Raw genomic sequence first — 19,829 nt, 5'->3', positions numbered from 1 at the left:
CCTCTGTCAGTTTTGTCTTCCTGATTCTCCCCCAGATCCTCCCCCAACCCTCCAGAAGTAGGTGGAGATGTAGGAGAGAGGAAGCATATCTGGGCTCATACAGTTGGGATCATAGTTTCTACTCCTATATTTCTTAAAGAACATTTCAACCCTATATGTACTTTATCCTTTTTGCCAGAGGAGAGGTGGTGAAACCTCTCTCAGGACTTGACATAATGTGTAACATCACTGTGTATGATGCTGAAGGAAAATCCTCAGATGGACAGTTCAGAGGCGGAGGGGGCAACCCAGCTATCTAAGGAGGGAGTGAATTTGTGTCCCTCTCCACCATCCTGGAAAGCAGAACAGCCTCAGAAAGATTGTACAATGGAAACACTGTGGTATTTGTGCTGAGAATTCATCATACATAACCTCGTATCTGAAACCCAAAGTGACCTTTTCTGAGCAACCCTACCCCGACATGAAAAGGCAAATACCGCCAGATTGCCTGACATTTCCTTTTTTAAATTTCAGGCATTCCTGATTTCAAATCAGCTATTGATCTGTTGGTTTGCAGCCCTGATGCAATTAGGCAAAGTCACATTCACTGCTATAGTCTAACCTAAACAACTGCCAGACCCTGCCCTGTATCTCCTCCTGGCCTACCCACCCCTCACACCCTAACAAAACCTACTGGCCCACATGCAGTTGCAGAAAAGCATTTTCTAAACTTCAAATTAAAATCTTCAAAGTGGAACTATGTACTGTCGTACCATGTCCATCTTTAAAGATCACGTTTATTTGCTCGCTTCTTACTTCAAATCCCTGTTGGCAGAAGCTACTTAAAGCCTGTAAGGAGGGAGGGTTTGTTCTGATTCTCATCACTCACCCAAATGGGAGTGTGGAATCCGGCCAGGGAGTGGTCTGCACTTCCCCTGGAACTGGCAGTGAAGACGGATGAGTAGTGACTCAGAGGCCAAAGAAGGTTGAAGGGTGCTTCTCTGGGACCTGCGTGTTGAACACATCTTAAACAGAGCCCCACCTATGGGCCTGAAAAGCACAAAAGGCACGTGCGGAGGCTGTTGATGCTTCTGAAGCTCAGTGTTTAGGGCTCGGATGTGGAATACGTTGAGATCCTGGAAGTGCAGGGTACCCCCTTGTTAATGTGTTGAAGAACATTCCTTGAAGCTCCAGTTAACCTGAGGGAGTTGGCTGGTGAAAGAGATCTGGAGGAATTCTTGGTGTGTCTTTTCCTAGCATCATTTATCAGAGTTCTGGTTCTGTCCTACGAGCAGGCCTGCTAGCCCAGAAACAGCATCTGGTCAATCTCGTCCATCTGGGGGACAAGGAAAGATGAGCTGGCAAGGAAATAAAGGACCAACTTTAAGGGGAGACCATCTGAAAAAAATGAGCTCTCCCAGTTTTTCTTTTTCTTTTTTTTAAAGATTTATTTATTTATTTATGATAGAGAGAGAGAAAGAGAGAGAGAGGCAGAGGCACAGGAGGAGGGAGAAGCAGGCTCCATGCACTGGGAGCCCGACGTGGGACTCGATCCCGGGACTCCAGGATTGCGCCCTGGGCCAAAGGCAGGCGCCAAACCACTGAGCCACTCAGGGATCCCCCTCTCCCAGTTTTTCTTACTCCTTGGTCCCAGGTTGTGTCTGTACATGTGACAGAATTGCCCTATTCAACTTCCATATTTTCCAAAGGTAAAAGCTAATCTGATTCTCCCTTTTTCTTGCTGCTTGGGTGGACAATAAGGCAACCCCACACCAACAATTAATCTCATTCTTGCTGAGTAACTCAAGTGAGGAGCTTTGCTCTCTATCCTGATTTGACCACCAAAATAGGGTTTCACTGCCCACACATAAGATTTCTCCATTACAGGGGGATCCCTGGGTGGCTCAGCGGTTCGGCGCCTGCCTTTGGCCCAGGGCGTGATCCTGGAGTCCCGGGATCGAGTCCTGCATCTGGCTCCCGGCATGGAGCCTGCTTCTACCTCTGCCTGTGTCTCTGCCTCTCTCTCTCTCTGTGTGTGTCTGTCATAAATAAATAAATCTTCAAAAAAAAAAAAGATTTCTCCATTACATTTATGGTGACCATATAACCTGGCTTCTTGTAAGACACCTGATTTAATAGCACCCATTAGAGATGAGGCATTTTTAAAAAATATGATCATGCTAATTACTGGGAATGAAGGGAAGGAATGAGTTTCTGCCAAATGATATAACCTTGTGCTCCTTTCTTTCTGTTACCACAGCTCCACTTGGCAGCCCTGGCATCACTCAAGGGAGATATAGTGGAGCTTAATAAACGTCTGCAGCAAACAGAGCGGGAACGAGACCTTCTGGAAAAGAAATTAGCCAAGGCACAGGTAAGGGATCTAGAATTTTTTTTTAAACTTTTGTGTTCCTTAAGATAAAACATAGATATAGGAATTCCCACAAATCAGATTACAGTGTAATGAGCAAGCATTCTCATAACCACTGTCCAGGGCAAGAAGCAGAACTTGCCAGTCATCCCAGAAGTCCCTCCTTATGTCCTGTCTTGGTCGCACTCTCTCTCCCACCAAGGTGACCACCATGACTTTTATAGTCCTATTGCCTGTTTCTTTACACTTTATCACTGACATTTATATGTTGCTAGACAGTGAAACTTAGTCTTGCCCATCTAAAAACTATGGGTTAAAAACTAACTAACTAACTAACTAACTAACTAAATAAATAAATAAATAAAATAAAAACTATGGGTTTCCTTTGAATCTCTTAATTTATAGGTTTTGCTTCCTTTCTTTGTTTGCTTTTTAATTAATCTGTTAGAAACATGGCTATTTGACCTGTGGAATTCCCTACAGTCTGGATGTTGCTGATTACAGTCACTGTACAGTTCACCACATTCCTCCATCCCCTGTATTTCCTGCAAGATGGCAGATGGACCCAGAGCCTCAGTCAAATTCAAGTCTGGTCCATTTGGCAAGACTGTAGAGGCCATTTGTTTTTCCACTGGGAGGTACATAATGTCTGGCTGTCTCATTTTTTGTGATGCTAATAGCTGTTGATACTCAGTACCTATATTCATTGATTTGTTAGGACTTTAAAAATCATGATATTTCAGTTCTACCATTTCTCATTAATTGGTATGCTTTTATAGAGACATCTCCCATGATCTATGATTTGTTGAAACAATGGTTCATAGAGGAAAAGCAGAATTCTCCATCTTTCATCTATTAACATTTTTCAAGAAAAAAACCTAGTATCCTCTGAAAGTGCCCAATAATTTTTAAAAATATTATGAAATTATATATTTAAACATATTTGGGTTTCATTCCACTATTAATTATTTCCCTTACAGAAACTCAAATTATATTATCTTTGGCCAGTATGTGCCTCTTTAGGTTGGCTCCTGAGTCTTTTGACAGGAGCCTAGTGATTATTTCAGATTCAACTGTACATTTTTTGCCCCAAATCTAGTAGTAACCATTCTCTGAGTAGCTCTTATTTCTCTCAGTAAAAAAATGTATTTCAAGATCACAGTCTGGGTGCTGAGAATGCTTAATGCTCCTAGATTGGTCATTGTTTTCAGGCCTCTTTTATAGATGTAGCCAGGACATTCTTTACCTCCTTATTTATCTATATATATTTTTTTATTTTTTTTAAATTTTTATTTATTTATGATAGTCACAGAGAGAGAGAGAGAGGCAGAGACACAGGCAGAGGGAGAAGCAGGCTCCATGCACCGGGAGCCCGATGTGGGATTCGATCCCGGGTCTCCAGGATCATGTCCTGGGCCAAAGGCAGGCGCCAAACCGCTGCGCCACCCAGGGATCCCGATCTATATATATTATGTACATGTAACTATTAAGATAAAATACCTTAGGAGTTCATACTAATAGCCCCAATTTAAATTCAGACTACAGGATACTTTTTACTTAGCTTCTTCTATATTTTATCTGTTTCTCCTTTCTTTCATACTGAGAGTCCTGGCTCTTGAGGTTACAGAGGAAGATTGGATTAGAATATTCTGTAATTACTTACTTGGATCATTCCATATTATGTACAGTTTTAGAATAATATTACTACTGCCAACAAATATAGTTCCTGAGAAGAATGTAATTTTTTGTGGTTGATGCATTATACTCCTCCAGTTTTTTTGCAGTTGTCCTGTATCCACCTGCCTGACCACATGGCCATTGAAACTCACTCTCTCCCTTTCTGGTCCTCATTTAGACTTCTATAAGGAACTATATATTTAGTGTTTCATGGTCCTTATCTCAATGTTCCTCCATTTGTTTGTTTATTGTGTGAAGTTATTTTCTAGTAGATTCTTCAAGGAGGACTCAGAATAATCTTCACTAAGTTCTTGCTCATTAATAACGGTGTGTCTGTTATTTGCACTTCATACTTGAAGGCCATTTTTGCTGGATAGAAAACCCTTGGCCCATCTTGTCTTGACTTGAATACATTTCCTTAATCTCTTTTGGCATAGAATGTTGCTCTTAAAGAGTGATAATACAGCTTTCTTTGCCTCATAAGACACTTAACAATAGATGTCCATGGCATATTGTCTTTCTTTTTTCTTTTCTTTTTTCTTTTTTTTCTTTTTTCTTTTCTTTTCTTTTCTTTTCTTTTCTTTTCTTTTCTTTTCTTTTCTTCTCTTCTCTTCTCTTCTCTTTTCCTTTTTTCTTTTCTTTTCTCCTTTCTTTTTTCTTTCTCTTCTTTCTTTTTCTTTCTCTTCCTCACTGTCTCTTTCTTTCTTTCTTTCTTGTCCAGTAATTTTACCAGAGTAAATATTTAAAAAAGATTTTGTTTTTAAGTAATTTCTACACCCAGCCTGGGGCTGAAACTCACAACTCCAAGATTAAGAGTCATGCACTCCACCAACTGAGCTGGCCAGGTGCCCCTAATAGAGTAACTCTAAATGTGTCATTCTGGTTTGATATTCTCAGGTTTGTTGTGTATTATTTTGATTATCTCTTTTAATCTTTTAATTTCAGGGAAGTTTTAAAAAAATTACGGTTTTTGAAAATATATATATTCTTTATTTGAGAGAGAAAGAGAGAGCATGAACAAGGGGATGGGCAAAGAGAACAGAGGGAGAAGCAGACTCCCTGCTGAGCAGGGAGCCTGATGTGAGGCTTGATCCAAGGACCCCAGGATCATGACCTGAGCCAAAGGCAGTTGCTTAACTGCCTGAGCCACCCAGGCAACCTGCAAAATTATAGTGTTAATTGTTTTAATAATAAATTTATTTTTTATTGGTGTTCAATTTGCCAATATACAGAATAACACCCAGTGCTCATCCCGTCAAGTGCCCCCCTCAGTGCCCGCCACCCAGTCACCCCCAACCCCTGCCCTCCTCCCCTTCCACCACCCCTAGTTCGTTTCCCAGAGTTAGGAGTCTCTCATGTTCTGTCTCCCTTTCTGATATTTCCCACCCATTTCTTCTCCCTTCCCCTCTATTCCCTTTCTCATGTGGAAATCAAAACCACGATGAAATACCACCTCACACCAGTGAGAATGGGGAAAATTAACAAGGCAGGAAACCACAAATGTTGAAGAGGATACGGAGAAAAGGGAACATTCTTACACTGTTGGTGGGAATGTGAACTGGTGCAGCCACTCTGGAAAACTGTGCGGAGGTTCCTCAAAGAGTTAAAAATAGACCTGCCCTACGACCCAGCAATTGCACTGCTGGGGATTTCCCTGATGGCAAGTGATGCAGAGAATTTTCTCAAGTGCGTGTTGGCCATGTCTATATCTTCCTCTGTGAGATTTCTGTTCATGTCTTTTGCCCATTTCATGATTGGATTGTTTGTTTCTTTGGTGTTGAGTTTAATAAGTTCTTTATAGATCTTGGAAACTAGCCCTTTATCTGATACGTCATTTGCAAATATCTTCTCCCATTCTGTAGGTTGTCTTTGAGTTTTGTTGACTGTATCCTTTGCTGTGCAGAAGCTTCTTATCTTGATGAAGTCCCAATAGTTCATTTTTGCTTTTGTTTCTTTTGCCTTCGTGGATGTATCTTGCAAGAAGTTACTGTGGCCGAGTTCAAAAAGGGTGTTGCCTGTGTTTTCCTCTAGGAGTTTGATGGAATCTTGTCTCACATTTAGATCTTTCATCCATTTTGAGTTTATCTTCGTGTATGGTACAAGAGAGTGGTCTAGTTTCATTCTTCTGCATGTGGCTGTCCAATTTTCCCAGCACCATTTATTGAAGAGACTGTCTTTTTTCCAGTGGATAGTCTTTCCTCCTTTATCAAATATTAGTTGACCATAAAGTTGAGGGTCCACTTGTGGATTCTCTATTCTGTTCCATTGATCTATGTGTCTGTTTTTGTGCAATACCATAGTGTCTTGATGACCACAGCTTTGTAGTACAACTTGAAATCTGGCATTGTGATGCCCCCAGCTATGGTTTTCTTTTTTAAAATTCCCCTGGCTATTTGGGGTCTTTTCTGATTCCACACAAATCTTAAAATAATTTGTTCCGACTCTCTGAAGAAAGTCCGTGGGATTTTGATAGGGATTGCATTAAACATGTAAATTGCCCTGGGTAACATTGACATTTTCACAATATTAATTCTGCCAATCCATGAGCATGGAATATTTTTCCATCTCTTTGTGTCATCCTCAATTTCTTTCAGAAGTGTTCTATAGTTTTTAGGGTATAGATCCTTCACCTCTTTAGGTAGGTTTATTCCTAGGTGTCTTATGCTTTTGGGTGCAATTGTAAGTGGGATTGACTCCTTAATTTCTCTTTCTTCAGTCTCATTGTTAGTGTATAGAAATGCCACTGATTCTGGGCATTGATTTTGTATCCTGCCACACTGCCGAATTGCTGTATGAGTTCTAGCAATCTTGGGGTGGAGTCTTTTGGGTTTTCTATGTAGAGTATCATGTCATCGGTGAAGAGGGAGAGTTTGACTTCTTCTTTGCCAATTTGAATGCCTTTAATGTCTTTTTGTTGTCTGATTGCTGAGGCTAGGACTTCCAGTACTTTGTTGAATAGCAGTGGTGAGAGTAGACATCCCTGTCTTGTTCCTGATCTTAGGGGAAAGGCTCCCAGTGTTTGCCCATTGAGAATAATATTTGCTGTGGGTTTTTCGTAGATGGCTTTTAAGATATTGAGGAATGTTCCCTCTATCCCTACCATCTGAAGAGTTTTGATCAGGAATGGATGCTGTATTTTGTCAAATGCTTTCTCTGCATCTAATGAGAGGATCATATGGTTCTTGGTTTTTCTCTTGCTGATATGATGAATCACACTGATTTTTTTACGAGTGTTGAACCAGCCTTGTGTCCCGGGAATAAATCCTACTTGGTCATGGTGAATAATTTTCTTAATGTACTGTTGGATTCTATTGGCTAGTATCTTGTTGATAATTTTTGCATCCATGTTCATCAGGGATATTGGTTTATAATTCTCCTTTTTGGTGGGGTCTTGTCTGGTTTTGGAATTAAGGTGATGCTGACCTCATAGAATGAATTTGGAAGTACTCCATCTCTTTCTATCTTTCCGAACAGCTTTAGTAGAATAGGTATGATTTCTTCTTTCAGTGTTTGACAGAATTCCCCAGGGAAGCCATCTGGCCCTGGACTTTTGTGTCTTGGGAGGTTTTTGATGACTGCTTCAATTTCCTCCCTGGTTATTGGCCTGTTCAGGTTTTCTGTTTCTTCCTGATCCAGTTTTGGTAATTTGTGGCTTTCCAGAAATGCGTCCATTTCCTCTAGATTGCCTAACTTATTGGCGTATAGCTGTTCATAATATGTTTTTAAAATCGTTTGTCTTTCCTTGGTGTTGGTAGTGATCTCTCCTTTCTCATTCATGATTTTATTGAGTCTTCTCTCTCTTATTTTTAATAAGGCTGGCTAATGGTTTATCTATCTTATTAATTCTTTCAAAGAACCAACTCCTGGTTTGTTGATCTGTTCCACAGTTCTTCTGGTCTCAATTTCATTCAGTTCTGCTCGAATCTTTATTAACTCTCTTCTTCTGCTGGGTGTAGGATCTATTTGCTGTTTTTTCTCTAGGTCCTTTAGGCGTAAGGTTAGCTTTTGTATTTGAGTTCTTTCCAGTTTTTGGATGGATGCTTGTATTGCGATGTATTTCCCCCTCAGGACTGCTTTTGCTGTATCCCAAAGATTTTGTACGGTTGTATCTTCATTCTCATTAGTTTCCTTGAATCTTTTTAATTCTTCCTTAATTTCCTGGTTGACCCTTTCTTCTTTTAGCAAGATGGTCCTTAACCTCCACGTGTTTGAAGTCCTTCCAAACTTCTTGTTGTGATTTAGTTCTAGTTTCAAGGAATTATGGTCTGAGATTATGCAAGGGACGATCCCAAACTTTTGGTATCGGTTAAGACCTGATTTGTGACCCAGTATGTGGTCTGTTCTGGAGAAAGTTCCATGTGCACTTGAGAAGAATGTGTATTCAGTTGAGTTTGGATGTAAAGTTCTGTAGATATCTGTGAAATCCATCTGGTCCAGTGTATCATTTAAAGCTCTCGTTTCTTTGGAGATACTTGTGTTTAGAAGACCTATTGAGTGTAGAAAGAGCTAGATTGAAGTCACCAAGTATAAGTGTATTATTATCTAAGTATGTCTTCACTTTGGTTATTAATTGATTGATATATTTGGCAGCTCCCACATTCGGGGCATATATATTGAGGATTGTTAAGTCCTTTTGTTGGATAGATCCTTTAAGTATGATATAGTGTCCCTCTTCATCTCTCACTATAGTCTTCGGGGTAAATTTTAGTTTCTCTGATATAAGGATGGCTACCCCTGCTTTCTTTTGAGAACCGTTCGAATGGTAAATGGTTCTCCAACCTTTTATTTTCAGGCTGTAGGTGTCCTTCTGTCTAAAATGAGTCTCTTGTAGACAGCAAATAGATGGGTCCTGCTTTTTTATCCAGTCTGAAACCCTGCGCCTTTTGATGGGGTCATTAAGCCCATTCACGTTCAGAGTTACTATTGAGAGATATGAGTTTAGTGTCACCATGATATCTATTCAGTCCTTGTTTTTGTGGACTGTTCCACTGAACTTCTTCTTAAAGGGGAATTTTAAGAGTCCCCCTTAAAATTTCTTGCAGAGCTGGTTTGGAGGTCACATATTCTTTCAGTTCCTGCCTGTCTTGGAAGCTCTTTATCTCTCCTTCCATTTTGAATGAGAGTCTTGCTGGATAAAGTATTCTTGGTTTCATGTTCTTCTCATTTAGGACCCTGATTATATCCTGCCAGCCCTTTCTGGCCTGCCAGGTCTCTCTGGAGAGGTCTGCTGTTACCCTAATACTCCTCCCCATAAAAGTCAGGGATTTCTTGTCTCTTGCTGCTTTAAGGATCTTCTCTTTATCTTTGGAATTTGCAAGCTTAACTATTAAATGTCGAGGTGTTGAACGGTTTTTTTTTTTTTATTTTAGGGGGGGATCTCTCTATTTCCTGGATCTGAATGCCTGTTTCCCTTCCCAGATTAGGAAAGTTTTGTTTTGTTTTGTTTTTTAATAATAAATTTATTTTTTATTGGTGTTCAATTTGCATTGGTGAGCAATTTGGTGTTATAGAGAATAACACCCAGTGCTCATCCCGTCAGGTGCCCCCCTCAGTGCCCGTCATCCATTCACCCCCACCCCCTGCCCTCCTCCCCATCCACCACCCCCAGTTCGTTTCACAGAGTTAGAAGTCTTTATGTTCTGTCTCCCTTTCTGATCTTTCCTACCCATTTCTTCTCCATTCCCTTCTATTCCCTTTCACTATTATTTATATACCCCAAATAAATGAGAACATACAATGTTTGTCCTTCTCTGATGATTAGGAAAGTTTTCAGCTATGATTTGTTCAAATACATATTCTGGCCCTCTGTCCCTTTCGGCGCCCTTGGGAACCCCAATTAAACGTAGGTTTTTCTTCCTCAGGCTGTCATTTATTTCCCTTAATCTATCCTCATGGTCTTTTAATTGTCTCTTTTTTCCTCAGTTTCCCTCTTTGCCATCAACTTGTCTTCTATGTCACTCACTCGTTCTTCCACCTCATTCACCCTCGTCATTAGGACTTCTAGTTTGGATTGCATCCCATTCAATTGATTTTTAATTTCTGCCTGATTAGCTCTAAATTCTGCAGTCATGAAGTCTCTTGAGTCCTTTATGCTTTTTTCTAGAGCCACCAGTAGCTTTATAATAGTGCTTCTGAATTGGCTTTCTGACATTGAATTGTAATCCAGATTTTGTAACTCTGTGGGAGAGAGGACTGTTTCTGATTCTTTCTTTTGAGGTGAGGTTTTCCTTCTAGTCATTTTGCTCAGTGCAGAGTGGCCAAAAACAAGTTGTATTGGGAAAAGGAGAAAAAGAGAGGAGAGAAAGAAAAAGAAAAGAGAAAAAAAAAAAAAGGAAGAAAAAGAAAGGAAAGAAAAGGGTGGGGAAAGCTAACAGAAATCAAAAAGCAAAAAAAAAAAAAAAAAAAAAAAAAAGAACAAAAAACAAAACCACGGGGCAGTATCTTCTGATTCTGTGTACTTTAAGTCCCTTGACTTCCCCTGGAACTTGTCCATCTAGCTGGTCTTCTGGGGGAGGGGCCTGTTGTGCTGATTTTCAGGTGTTAGCACTTGGGGGAGCTGCTCTGCCCCCCGCCTAGTGCAGGGCTCAATGGAGGTTGTTTACCCCGTGAGGCCCCAGGAGGAACAGCCCCAGTGGCGGGGCCAGCTCTGGAGCCCTGGAGTCAGCCCCTGCAGTAACTACAGAGCCCTGTGTCTGCAGGGCCTGGAGGCTCCGGGGCGGGGCCGCTGATCTGTTCAGCTCGGGGCAGGAGCGTCCTTGCTGTCCTGGGCCCTCCCGGCCTCTGCCTGTCCCGGGGGAGGCCCGATCCTGGGCTGTGTCCCGGGGCCCTGTGCTCCGGGGCCTGCGCTGTTGGATTCGCGCTCCCGGTGGCGCAGCCCCCTCCGCGGAGCCGCCGCCCGAGCCCCCCCCCCCCCCCCCGCCCCGAGCTGCTCCGGGTCCCGCCGTGCGCGCTGCAGCCCTTGGGGAGCTCGGCGCACTCTCCCGGGGCGCAGTTCCTCTGTTACTGTACCAGGGAGCCCGAGGGCATCCCCGTCCTCCTGGGGTCCTGCTCCAACTCCCTGCGAGCCCTTTTCCGCCCCGGAAGGTTGGTGCAGCTCCTGCTTCTCCGGGACGGGGCCTTTTGTTCATCCCCCCTCCATCCCCCCCCCCCCGTCTTCCTACCTTGATAGAAGCAGGAACTCTTCTCACTGTAGCATTCCAGCTGTTCTCTCTTTCAATCTCAGGCCGAATTCGTAGATTTTCAGGGTGATTTGAAGGTTATCTAGGTAATTTGGTGGGGACAGGGGACTTGGGGACCCTACTCTTCCGCCGTCTTGCCCCTCCTCCAATTACAGTGTTTAATATTCTCTTGCTTTGATTTGTTTTTCCTCAAGGATGCTTATTATTTATATATTACATCTTCTTTGCCTGTTTTCAATATCTCAATATTCACATCTGTCTCTCCCTTTTTACTTGGTTTTTCCTGTTGTCCATCTTCTGTTTCTTTTGGGGCATTATATGTTGTGTATATTCCTTCTCATGTGCCTTCTAGTTGATTCTATTCCTGAAATGCATTTTTATTTTATTTATAATTTTTTCCTATGTTCTGTTACTTTGTGAGTTTTCCTAAATCCTAATTATATTCTTTCATGTTTTAATTTTATTTCCTTAAAGTCTTTTAGCTCATTTTGAAACAGTAGGCTATTGTTTGGGCTTTTTTTGCAGAGGGATGTTCTGTTTTATGGCATGCTTTCATGGAATATAAGAATGTTATTCTGGTCTTTTTTTCTTCCTTCTTATAACTTCTTATGGAACTTGACCTCAGTACTTCCCCATTTTTCATTTTTATGTGAAAAAAATAGTCTCCTTGAGCTTTTAAGAGGCAGGGTTTAAAATGGCTTTATAAGTTCATAAAGTTTCATCTTCTGTTGTTTTCATTTCATCAAAAATATGGCAGCCTGCTTTCTGACACTTCCTGGCTCTGTTCCCCTCACCTATTTCTATCTGGATCTATTCCTTCCTTTGTCCCTGTTCCCCCATCCTGTTCAATCTTGATCCCACTGTTAGTAGTTTTTCTTCCTGGAAGCAAGTCCTGGGGCCAGTCTTGAGAGTTCTCAGGAACTAGCTCTTTAGCTTTTTCAGATCTTACTTTGGGCCCCTTCTTCATTTCCTTTCAGCTCAAGCAAAATCCCTCCTAGTGTTACCTACTCTTTTCCAATTGGACCTCCTCACTTACCTGTGTATACTGACGGCTTATGTTGGAGTTTTCTAGTCCTCGAGTCCACCAACCTTGCTGCTTCCCAATGCCTCTGCACACTCAGACACCTTTTTAGGCTTGTGGATGGTGTAGGTTTGTCCTTACTTGCTTATATTTTCTTGTTCAACGGGATACCTTGTCTCCAAGCATTTGGTTCTGCTGTGTAGGTGCTCTATTTTTATGCAGGAATTCAGAGAGATCTAAAAACCAGGCTGTCAACAGTCCTCAGTCTAGATGACCTGTGGAAACTTTTGAAAACTCATGTCTCATAATTGTAGATTGTTTGAGTAGGGAAGAAAGACCCTTTATGCTTGAGATCGTCCACTCCCACATTTGTCAGACATCCCAGAGAGGTTAACTTGCTTACCCAAGATAAAATGAATGAAAAAAAAAAAAAAAAAGATAAAATGAATGAATAGCTTAGCACCAAAGCCAAGACAAGGTCCCCAGTGTTCTTTCCTCATATAGGATGTTATATAGATGAAAATTTTCAGTTTTTATTTGGATGAAAACCTACAATATTTTCCTTCTAATTATAAAAGTAATAATGTGATAGGAAAAGCTGGAAAGACAGCAATATGATGTTTCAATAGTGGGCACCAGTCAATTAGAACATTTTTTAATGTTTTTTTTTTGTTTCATAAGATTTTTTTGAGAAAGTTATTATTTTTGTATTAAAGAAGAATATAAAATAGCATTAAGTGACTGTGTTTTCTAATTTACAACCATCCAAAGTCAACCATTGTTTATAGTTCTTATCAGTGAAAATTTTAAGAGAAAAGAAATTGTGAAAGTTCTTAACTAGAAGTTGGCATGTACTGCAGTCGGATTTTTAAAAGATAACCAGGAGGGTATTTACTAAAATTTAAGCCTACAAAGAGCAACTTATACAGAGGGTGATAGAGGAGAATATAAAACATTTTCTGTGCTATGTCAAGGATTGAGTCAGCTCCCTTTTAACTTCCTTATGGTCAAGACATTCTTTTATTTTAAAGATTTTATTTATTTACTCATGAGAGACAGAGACAGAGAGGCAGAGATATAGGCAGAGGGAGAAACAGTCTCCCCATGTGGAGCCCGATGTGGGACTTGATTCCAGGACCCCAGGATCACGACCTGAGCCAAAGGCAGACGCTCAACCACTGAGCCACCCAGGAGTCCCTGGTCAAGACATTCTTATGTAATAGTTTTTGGTGGCTCTTTACATCATAGTGCCATTAATTGACTCTATACTGTTTGCATTCTTATGCTATGTATACTTAAAAATTACTCTCTGTTTCTTTCATGGAGATGTCTTTCCAATTCAGATACTAGGACCCAAGAAAGAGAACATGAAAAAAAGGTCAGACTCGCCTGTCTCATACCTGTTATAAAGATGAGATTTGGGATGCCTGCGTGACTCAGTGGTTGAGCGCCTGCCTTCGGCCCAGGGCATGATCCTGGAGTCCCGGGATTGAGTCCCACATCGAGCTTCCTGCATGGAGCCTGCTTCTCTCTCTGTGTGTGTCTCTGCCTCTCTCTCTCTCTGTCTCGAATGAATGAATGAATGAATGAATAAACAAATAAATAAATAAAATAAAGATGAGATTTATGCAAGAAAAGAACAATGAAATGGTAGTGCCATGCTTCCTGGGCCATATGCCTTGGTGAGTGATTCATGTTTGAGGCTTGACCAGATTGTGGAAGAGCAAGTTCAAGTGTAAATTTATGCTCGGTGGCTTTAGTAGGTTTTACCAGTTCTAAAAATTACGGAGCTATGATTAAAGTAAAATGTAAAAGATGGCTGTATTCATCAGAAATAATCAAAAAGCGCTTCAACATCTACTGAGTAATTATTGATGGTGACACTGGAACTAGTTGAATAAAAAAAAGGTTCATTACACATGGTCATAAGGTCAACCTACCAGTAGAGTTTTAAGAATAGTCATGGGAAGGGGGTGGTGAGTGCCTGTATCACTCAGTTAAGCATCTGCCTTTGGCTCAGGTCATGATCCCAAGGTCCTGAGATCAAGTTCTGCATTGGGCTCTCTGCTCAGTGGGGAGCCTACTTATCCCTCTCTGTCTGCCACTCCCCCTGCTTATATTCTCTCATTCACTTTCTCTCTCTCAAATAAATAAATAAAATCTTAAAAAAAAAAATAGTAATGGGAAGGGGAAAACTGAGTAAAGGAGCTGAGATCATTGTGAAGGAGAAGGCAAAGTGTTTCTGTGTTCATTTTCTATTGTAGTGTGAGAAGTTACCACAAAATCACTGGCTTACAACAATACACATTTATTAACTCAGCTTCTGTGCATCAGGAACTCGGATGTGGCTTAACTGGGTTTTCTGTATGTTTGCAATCAAGGTGTTGGCCAGAGCTCAATGTTCATCTGAAGGCTCAACTAGGGAAGAGTCCACTCACCCATGTCTGTGGCAGAATTTATTTCTTTGTGGTTGCAGGCTTCATGACAATTTGCTTTTTCAAAGCCATCAATGCAGAGAAAGATTCTGGGATAAGTCTGCTGATAAGACAGAGTCTCAATGTCATGGAGGTGATATCCCATCACCTTTTTCACATTGTATTAGTTAGAAGCTGGTCATAGGTCCCATCCAGGCTCATTGAGGGTCCCAAACAAAGGAGATACAGGGATCATTGGGGCATTTTGGAGGTTGTTCATTACAGCTTCCTGAGGGATTTGATTAACAGCAGCCCTGTTAGCTTATACCAGTGATAATCACACTTCTTTAGCTCTCTTTTGTGTGAGGCAGTGTGCCAAGCATTCTGTGTGCTTTACCTCAGGGAGTTCTCATATTGACCTCTGGTGCAGGTACTGTTTACATTGGTGTTTTACAAGAAGAAATAAAGGTTTAGGGAGTTTGAGTATCTAGCCTGAGATTATGTAGCTAGACAGTACCAAGAGTTAGAATTTGAATCCAGGTTTTGTGGGAATCCATAGCCATACTAATCCTGTATGGTTTCTTAAGCTGCCCAGGCTGCCCTTAACATCCAGAGGGAATCTCAAAATGGGTGGAACATGACGTACAGGTCCATTTCGTTTAAAAATCCCTACCATCCCTATCAAACAGGTGCGCAGACACATGCATGCATTTGCACCATTTTTTTTTTTAAAGATTTTATTTATTTATTCATGAGAGACAGAGAGAGGCAAAGACGTAGGCAGAGGGAGAAGCAGGCTCCCTGTGGGGAGCCCGATGTGGGACTCAATCCTGGGTCTCTGGGATCATGACCTGAGCCAAAGGCAGATGCTCAACTGCTGAGCCACCCAGGCATCCCTTGCACCAACGTTAAATAGCCTTGTGGGGAACAGCCTTGTGGGAAACTGGCAAAGATTCTGTACAGTATTGGTTCAGTGTTTTCACCATATTTTTTGTTTAGTGCAAAAAATTTTTTTAAATTTTTATTTATTTATGATAGTCACAGAGAGAGAGAGAGAGAGAGAGAGAGAGAGGCAGAGACATAGGCAGAGGGAGAAGCAGGCTCCATGCACCGGGAGCCCGACGTGGGATTCGATCCTGGGTCTCCAAGATCGTGCCCTGGGCCAAAGGCAGGCGCTAAACCGCTGCGCCACCCAAGGATCCCTATTTAGTGCAAAAATTTTAAATTGATACATTTTTTAAGAGCTATAGAATGATCTATCTCAAACTTATGAATCCCTTTGAAATCAGTCAGTACTAATACAGAGCACTTTCTATTTCTAGAAAGTTTTTGTCTTTGGAAAGCAAGTCTTCTGAATTTTCTACCTCTTGCCTTTCAGGAAGAAAACATAAATAGTTTTTCATTAAAAATAATAGAGAGAGTGCTTTCTTGTTGCTTTCTGATAATATGAGATACTTAAAGGTGCAGCTTGGCTGTATTCTCTTTGTCATAAACTGTCTTCCATTCCTTTCTTACTTGTTTATACTTTTCTTTGGTAAATTGCTCTGGCTGTTTTGCTCATCAAGGGCATTTCCATTTGTGCTGGGACTCTTTGTTTAGTTGGCCTGGTTCCTCCCACCTTTCCAGTGGGAGAACCCCGGCAAAGATTTAGAATGAGGGTGGAAATACCCTGAGTAGTATTACTGAGACCAATCCAGTGTGACCCTGAGAAAGTAGCTTGCCTTCTTTGCATATTTTCAAAGGGAGTGGTGCTGACCCCTTTCACTAGGATGGTTGAGAGGGTTAACAGATTAATGATAGCATTGCATTTTTCAAGAATGGAGTTCATAATGCTCTTAGGTTTGACAGCTGAGACTAATGTGATGATTAAAGATCAGTGGCCTCTGTGGAGTTAAGATAAAACCCAGTGAAGAACATTAACAAAACCATAAAGCTCCTTAGCATCACTACATTGCACAGGGTTTTTCCAACAGGGGCTCAAGTTCTCAGACCAGTCTGTCTCAAGGCTGACTCATGGCTTTATCCCAAGATTGTACCAATACCAAAGATATTCTTGGTGGTTGGAATGATACTGCTTATTTTTATTAAACATTTTTGCATATAGGCAATTTCACGAATTTATGTGACTAGACACAGATATTTATATAGATTTTAAATTTGCTTCATCATCATGATAGGAGAGCTGAAACCCAGGGAAAATGCTCCATCTAAGTGCCAGATGAAGTTCGGGGGGAAAATTGCATCATATCCAATCCCAATCTGTTTTTCTTGGCCTTTCAGATCACTTTTAGTTGCAGGAGAAATCCTAGTGATTCTGACCTTCAGAAATCCGTGGCAGGCAAGATACTACAACCACAGACTTGCTTTCTTTACTATAATGTAGGATCAGTAAAAAACTGAATATAGGCTGAGAAGGAGGGGAGAACCCTGGATGCAGTTCCCTGTGATCATAGTAAAGAAGTGGCAGCATGTTGTTTGAGACTGTTCCTTACTCTGTTCAGCTGAAATTGTATGGGGTGTTTCTTTACGGTGAGAAGAAAATCATCCCTCATTTGTAAGCTTTGCTGGAAAAAGCTACTATGCCTCCCTGTTAAGAAAGTTGTTGCTGAATAATTGACTTTGGCAGCTGAAACTGGCTTGATGGGAACTGGAGGGACCTAAAATTCCCTCATAACCCCCTTGTGTCTGTTTTTCTATTTTGGTGCTCCAGGGGGTTGAGAGAGTTGTCTGGGTTTTCTACCTTTATTTGATTTTGGAAGGCAAAATATTTGTGTTTCCTGGAGTTCACCAGGGTGGGTTAGGAAAGGCAAGGAAGATGACTCTGTTGCCCTTGGAGATCTTTAGGCGAATGGTATGGAGATAAGCCTGCAGGTCAAGGGGCTGGAAAGGAGTGGAGGGATGGAGATGGTGGCTACAACAGCTTCAGCCCTTTAATGATGCAAACAGGAATCAGATGGTTTTTCAGAGGGTTCAGTTACTTTACATCTAGTTTGTTTTCATCTGTAAAATGATTATGTCATCAGAATATGCAGTGATAAATAACCCCAAATTTTCAGTGGCTTAACCTATCAAAGGCTTATTTCTTATTTCTTACTAGGAGCTGGCAGGACACTATCCCACATTGTCTTCAATCAGCCTCTTAAGCTGTGATGGTCTTCAACTGTCTGAACATTCCTAGCAGCCATGGCCAGGGAAGGGAATGTAAGAAATCATGAAGGAGCTCTTAAAGGCTTCTAGACACAAATGTTGTAAATTCACTCATACCTCATTGGCTGAAACAAGTCACTTGGCCATATGTAGCTTCAAAGGGGAGAGAAAGTATTATCCCGTCATGTGCATGGATGGAAGTGAACCAATCTTGATGAATACCCCTATTGGCTACCACAGGGGTGCTGATGCTTATGTGATCCACACGCCACATGGTGGTCCTGGCAGAGCCCTGTGTACAGACTGGAGAGAAATGAACACCATTTGAAAAAGAGTTTTGTTCATGAATTATGAAAAAAGTGGACATCTGTCATTTTTTAATGTGTAAAGAAGTACTTAAACTTAGAAATCAAAAAATTTGTGCAAACATTAAGTAGTAATTATAGAAGTAATACTGCGTTTTTCTGTTTAGTTATCCTTGTTGTATTACCTTTTCAATTGAGGCTTTACTGGGGTACCTGCCCAAAGGTGACTCTTATATGGAGGTGTAGTATCAAACTCGACCTAGCCTATGCCCCTATGAAACAGAATACCTGAAACCACATACCATCCCAGGTTAAAAAAAAATGCTCTCACAGGTCATGAAAACTTAAGGTGGTGAGAGGCATGGGTTAGTAACAATACTAGAGTGTGATCATAAAATAGGGTATGACTTAAACAGACCAATCCTGCTGGGAGCTTGCTAGCACAAGAAGGCACTGATCATGCACAGAATGGCTTTGTCTGTCCTGAGTGCCACCACTCATCTTCCACTTTTCCTGCCGTAAAGTGCCACTTTCCTGGGGTTGGTCTTGTGCAGTTCAATGGGAGCCATTTAACAAGGGTGTTCTGTTGGGTTCTTTTGTTTTGTTTTGTTTTTGTTATTGTTGTTGTTGGGTTCTTTTGACTTCTGCAGGTGATGACTTGTTTTCTCTTGCCCTGTTGCCCTTATGGGCATTGCTCCACCTTGCCCTGCCCCACAGCTTGGAGAAGCTCAAGGGATTTTCACTAAGCTTGGAGATGGGTGCTTCAGCATATCTTTGGATACGGCGAGTGTACGCAGAATGGGTGAAGTGTGTTTACTGTGATACCTCAAGGGGATGAGCCTTGAGCAATGTCCTCTCAAGTCATTCATTTACCTGGAGGCTGGGAATTTTGAAGATTAGTTTCCAGTGTTCTCTTTTCATTGTATAAAGAATCCCAGGGTACCATTCTACCATCTCTCCTTCCCTCAACCCCCATTTCTGTCCACATTTCTTATTCTCCAGCAGAAAATTCCACCTGGAAGCTGTGACTGCAGCTCCCTTCAGAGTACATGTCATAGTGACCCTCACTATGGCATTCAGCATAGTATCTTAAATGCTATGGGAAATCAAGACATATCTGTTATTTTTAGGAAGAATTAAATTATGGAGGCTTTCCTCTATTAAAAAAAACCATACTTAAGGAAAAAATATAGGAACATAAACCAAATATCTTTGCCTTCAGCTAAGTGTTTTTCCCCCGATCTATTCTTGTTGCTACTCCCAAATGAACCCCTAGTTCCAAATATACATTATGAGTCTTTTGTCTCCTACGAGTGCTATTCTGTCTGAATCATCAGGCTTCCTGTTGTCTCTTGTTCATACTCATACCCTTCAGGCAGATTTCTCAGTTACAGGCAGGGGTGAAGATGGTACAGTACCAGATAGCATGCTCTTGTTATCTGGGCATCGGCCATCTGCTCTCCTAGCAACCTGGGCACCCCCCTGCTACGCTACCCGGATCTTACCTGTTAGGCAACTCACAACAGTCACCAGGGATGCACAGGGTTGTCTTGGTGGTTATTGATTGATCATGTTCCTTATTCTTCGATGGATATTTGCGCACCTTCATTTTTAGGTGAATTTTGCAGTTTCTGGGCTGCTTTGGTCATGGTGGTAGGCAGTTGGCCTCTAAAGACTATGGAGGAGGAAGAATAAGTGGGGAATTTGAGTTTGTAAAGGGAAGCATTTCATCGTGAT

The 19,829-nt window shown here is 41.4% G+C and overlaps 1 protein-coding gene across 11 annotated transcripts in view; it reads left to right on the top strand.

Annotated features, from left to right (window-relative positions):
• The window catches only part of MCC (MCC regulator of WNT signaling pathway), a 301,430-nt gene that overhangs the window by 151,735 nt on the left and 129,866 nt on the right, over window positions 1-19,829 (top strand). For all 11 annotated transcript variants that reach the window (XR_005358095.1, XR_005358096.1, XR_005358097.1 and 8 more), the window contains exon 2: window positions 2,240-2,353. Coding sequence is in view for 4 of the 11 variants with exons in the window: in XM_038534596.1 (XP_038390524.1) it covers window positions 2,240-2,353 (114 nt within the window). In the remaining 7 variants the exon portion in view is untranslated. The remainder of the gene's footprint in view (window positions 1-2,239; window positions 2,354-19,829) is intronic.

The sequence above is a fragment of the Canis lupus genome, chromosome 4 (assembly GCF_011100685.1).
Source record: "Canis lupus familiaris isolate Mischka breed German Shepherd chromosome 4, alternate assembly UU_Cfam_GSD_1.0, whole genome shotgun sequence".
Taxonomy (NCBI): Eukaryota; Metazoa; Chordata; class Mammalia; order Carnivora; family Canidae; genus Canis; species Canis lupus.
Note: the sequence above shows the minus strand (reverse complement) of the source record. Positions and strands in the feature narration are given on the sequence as shown.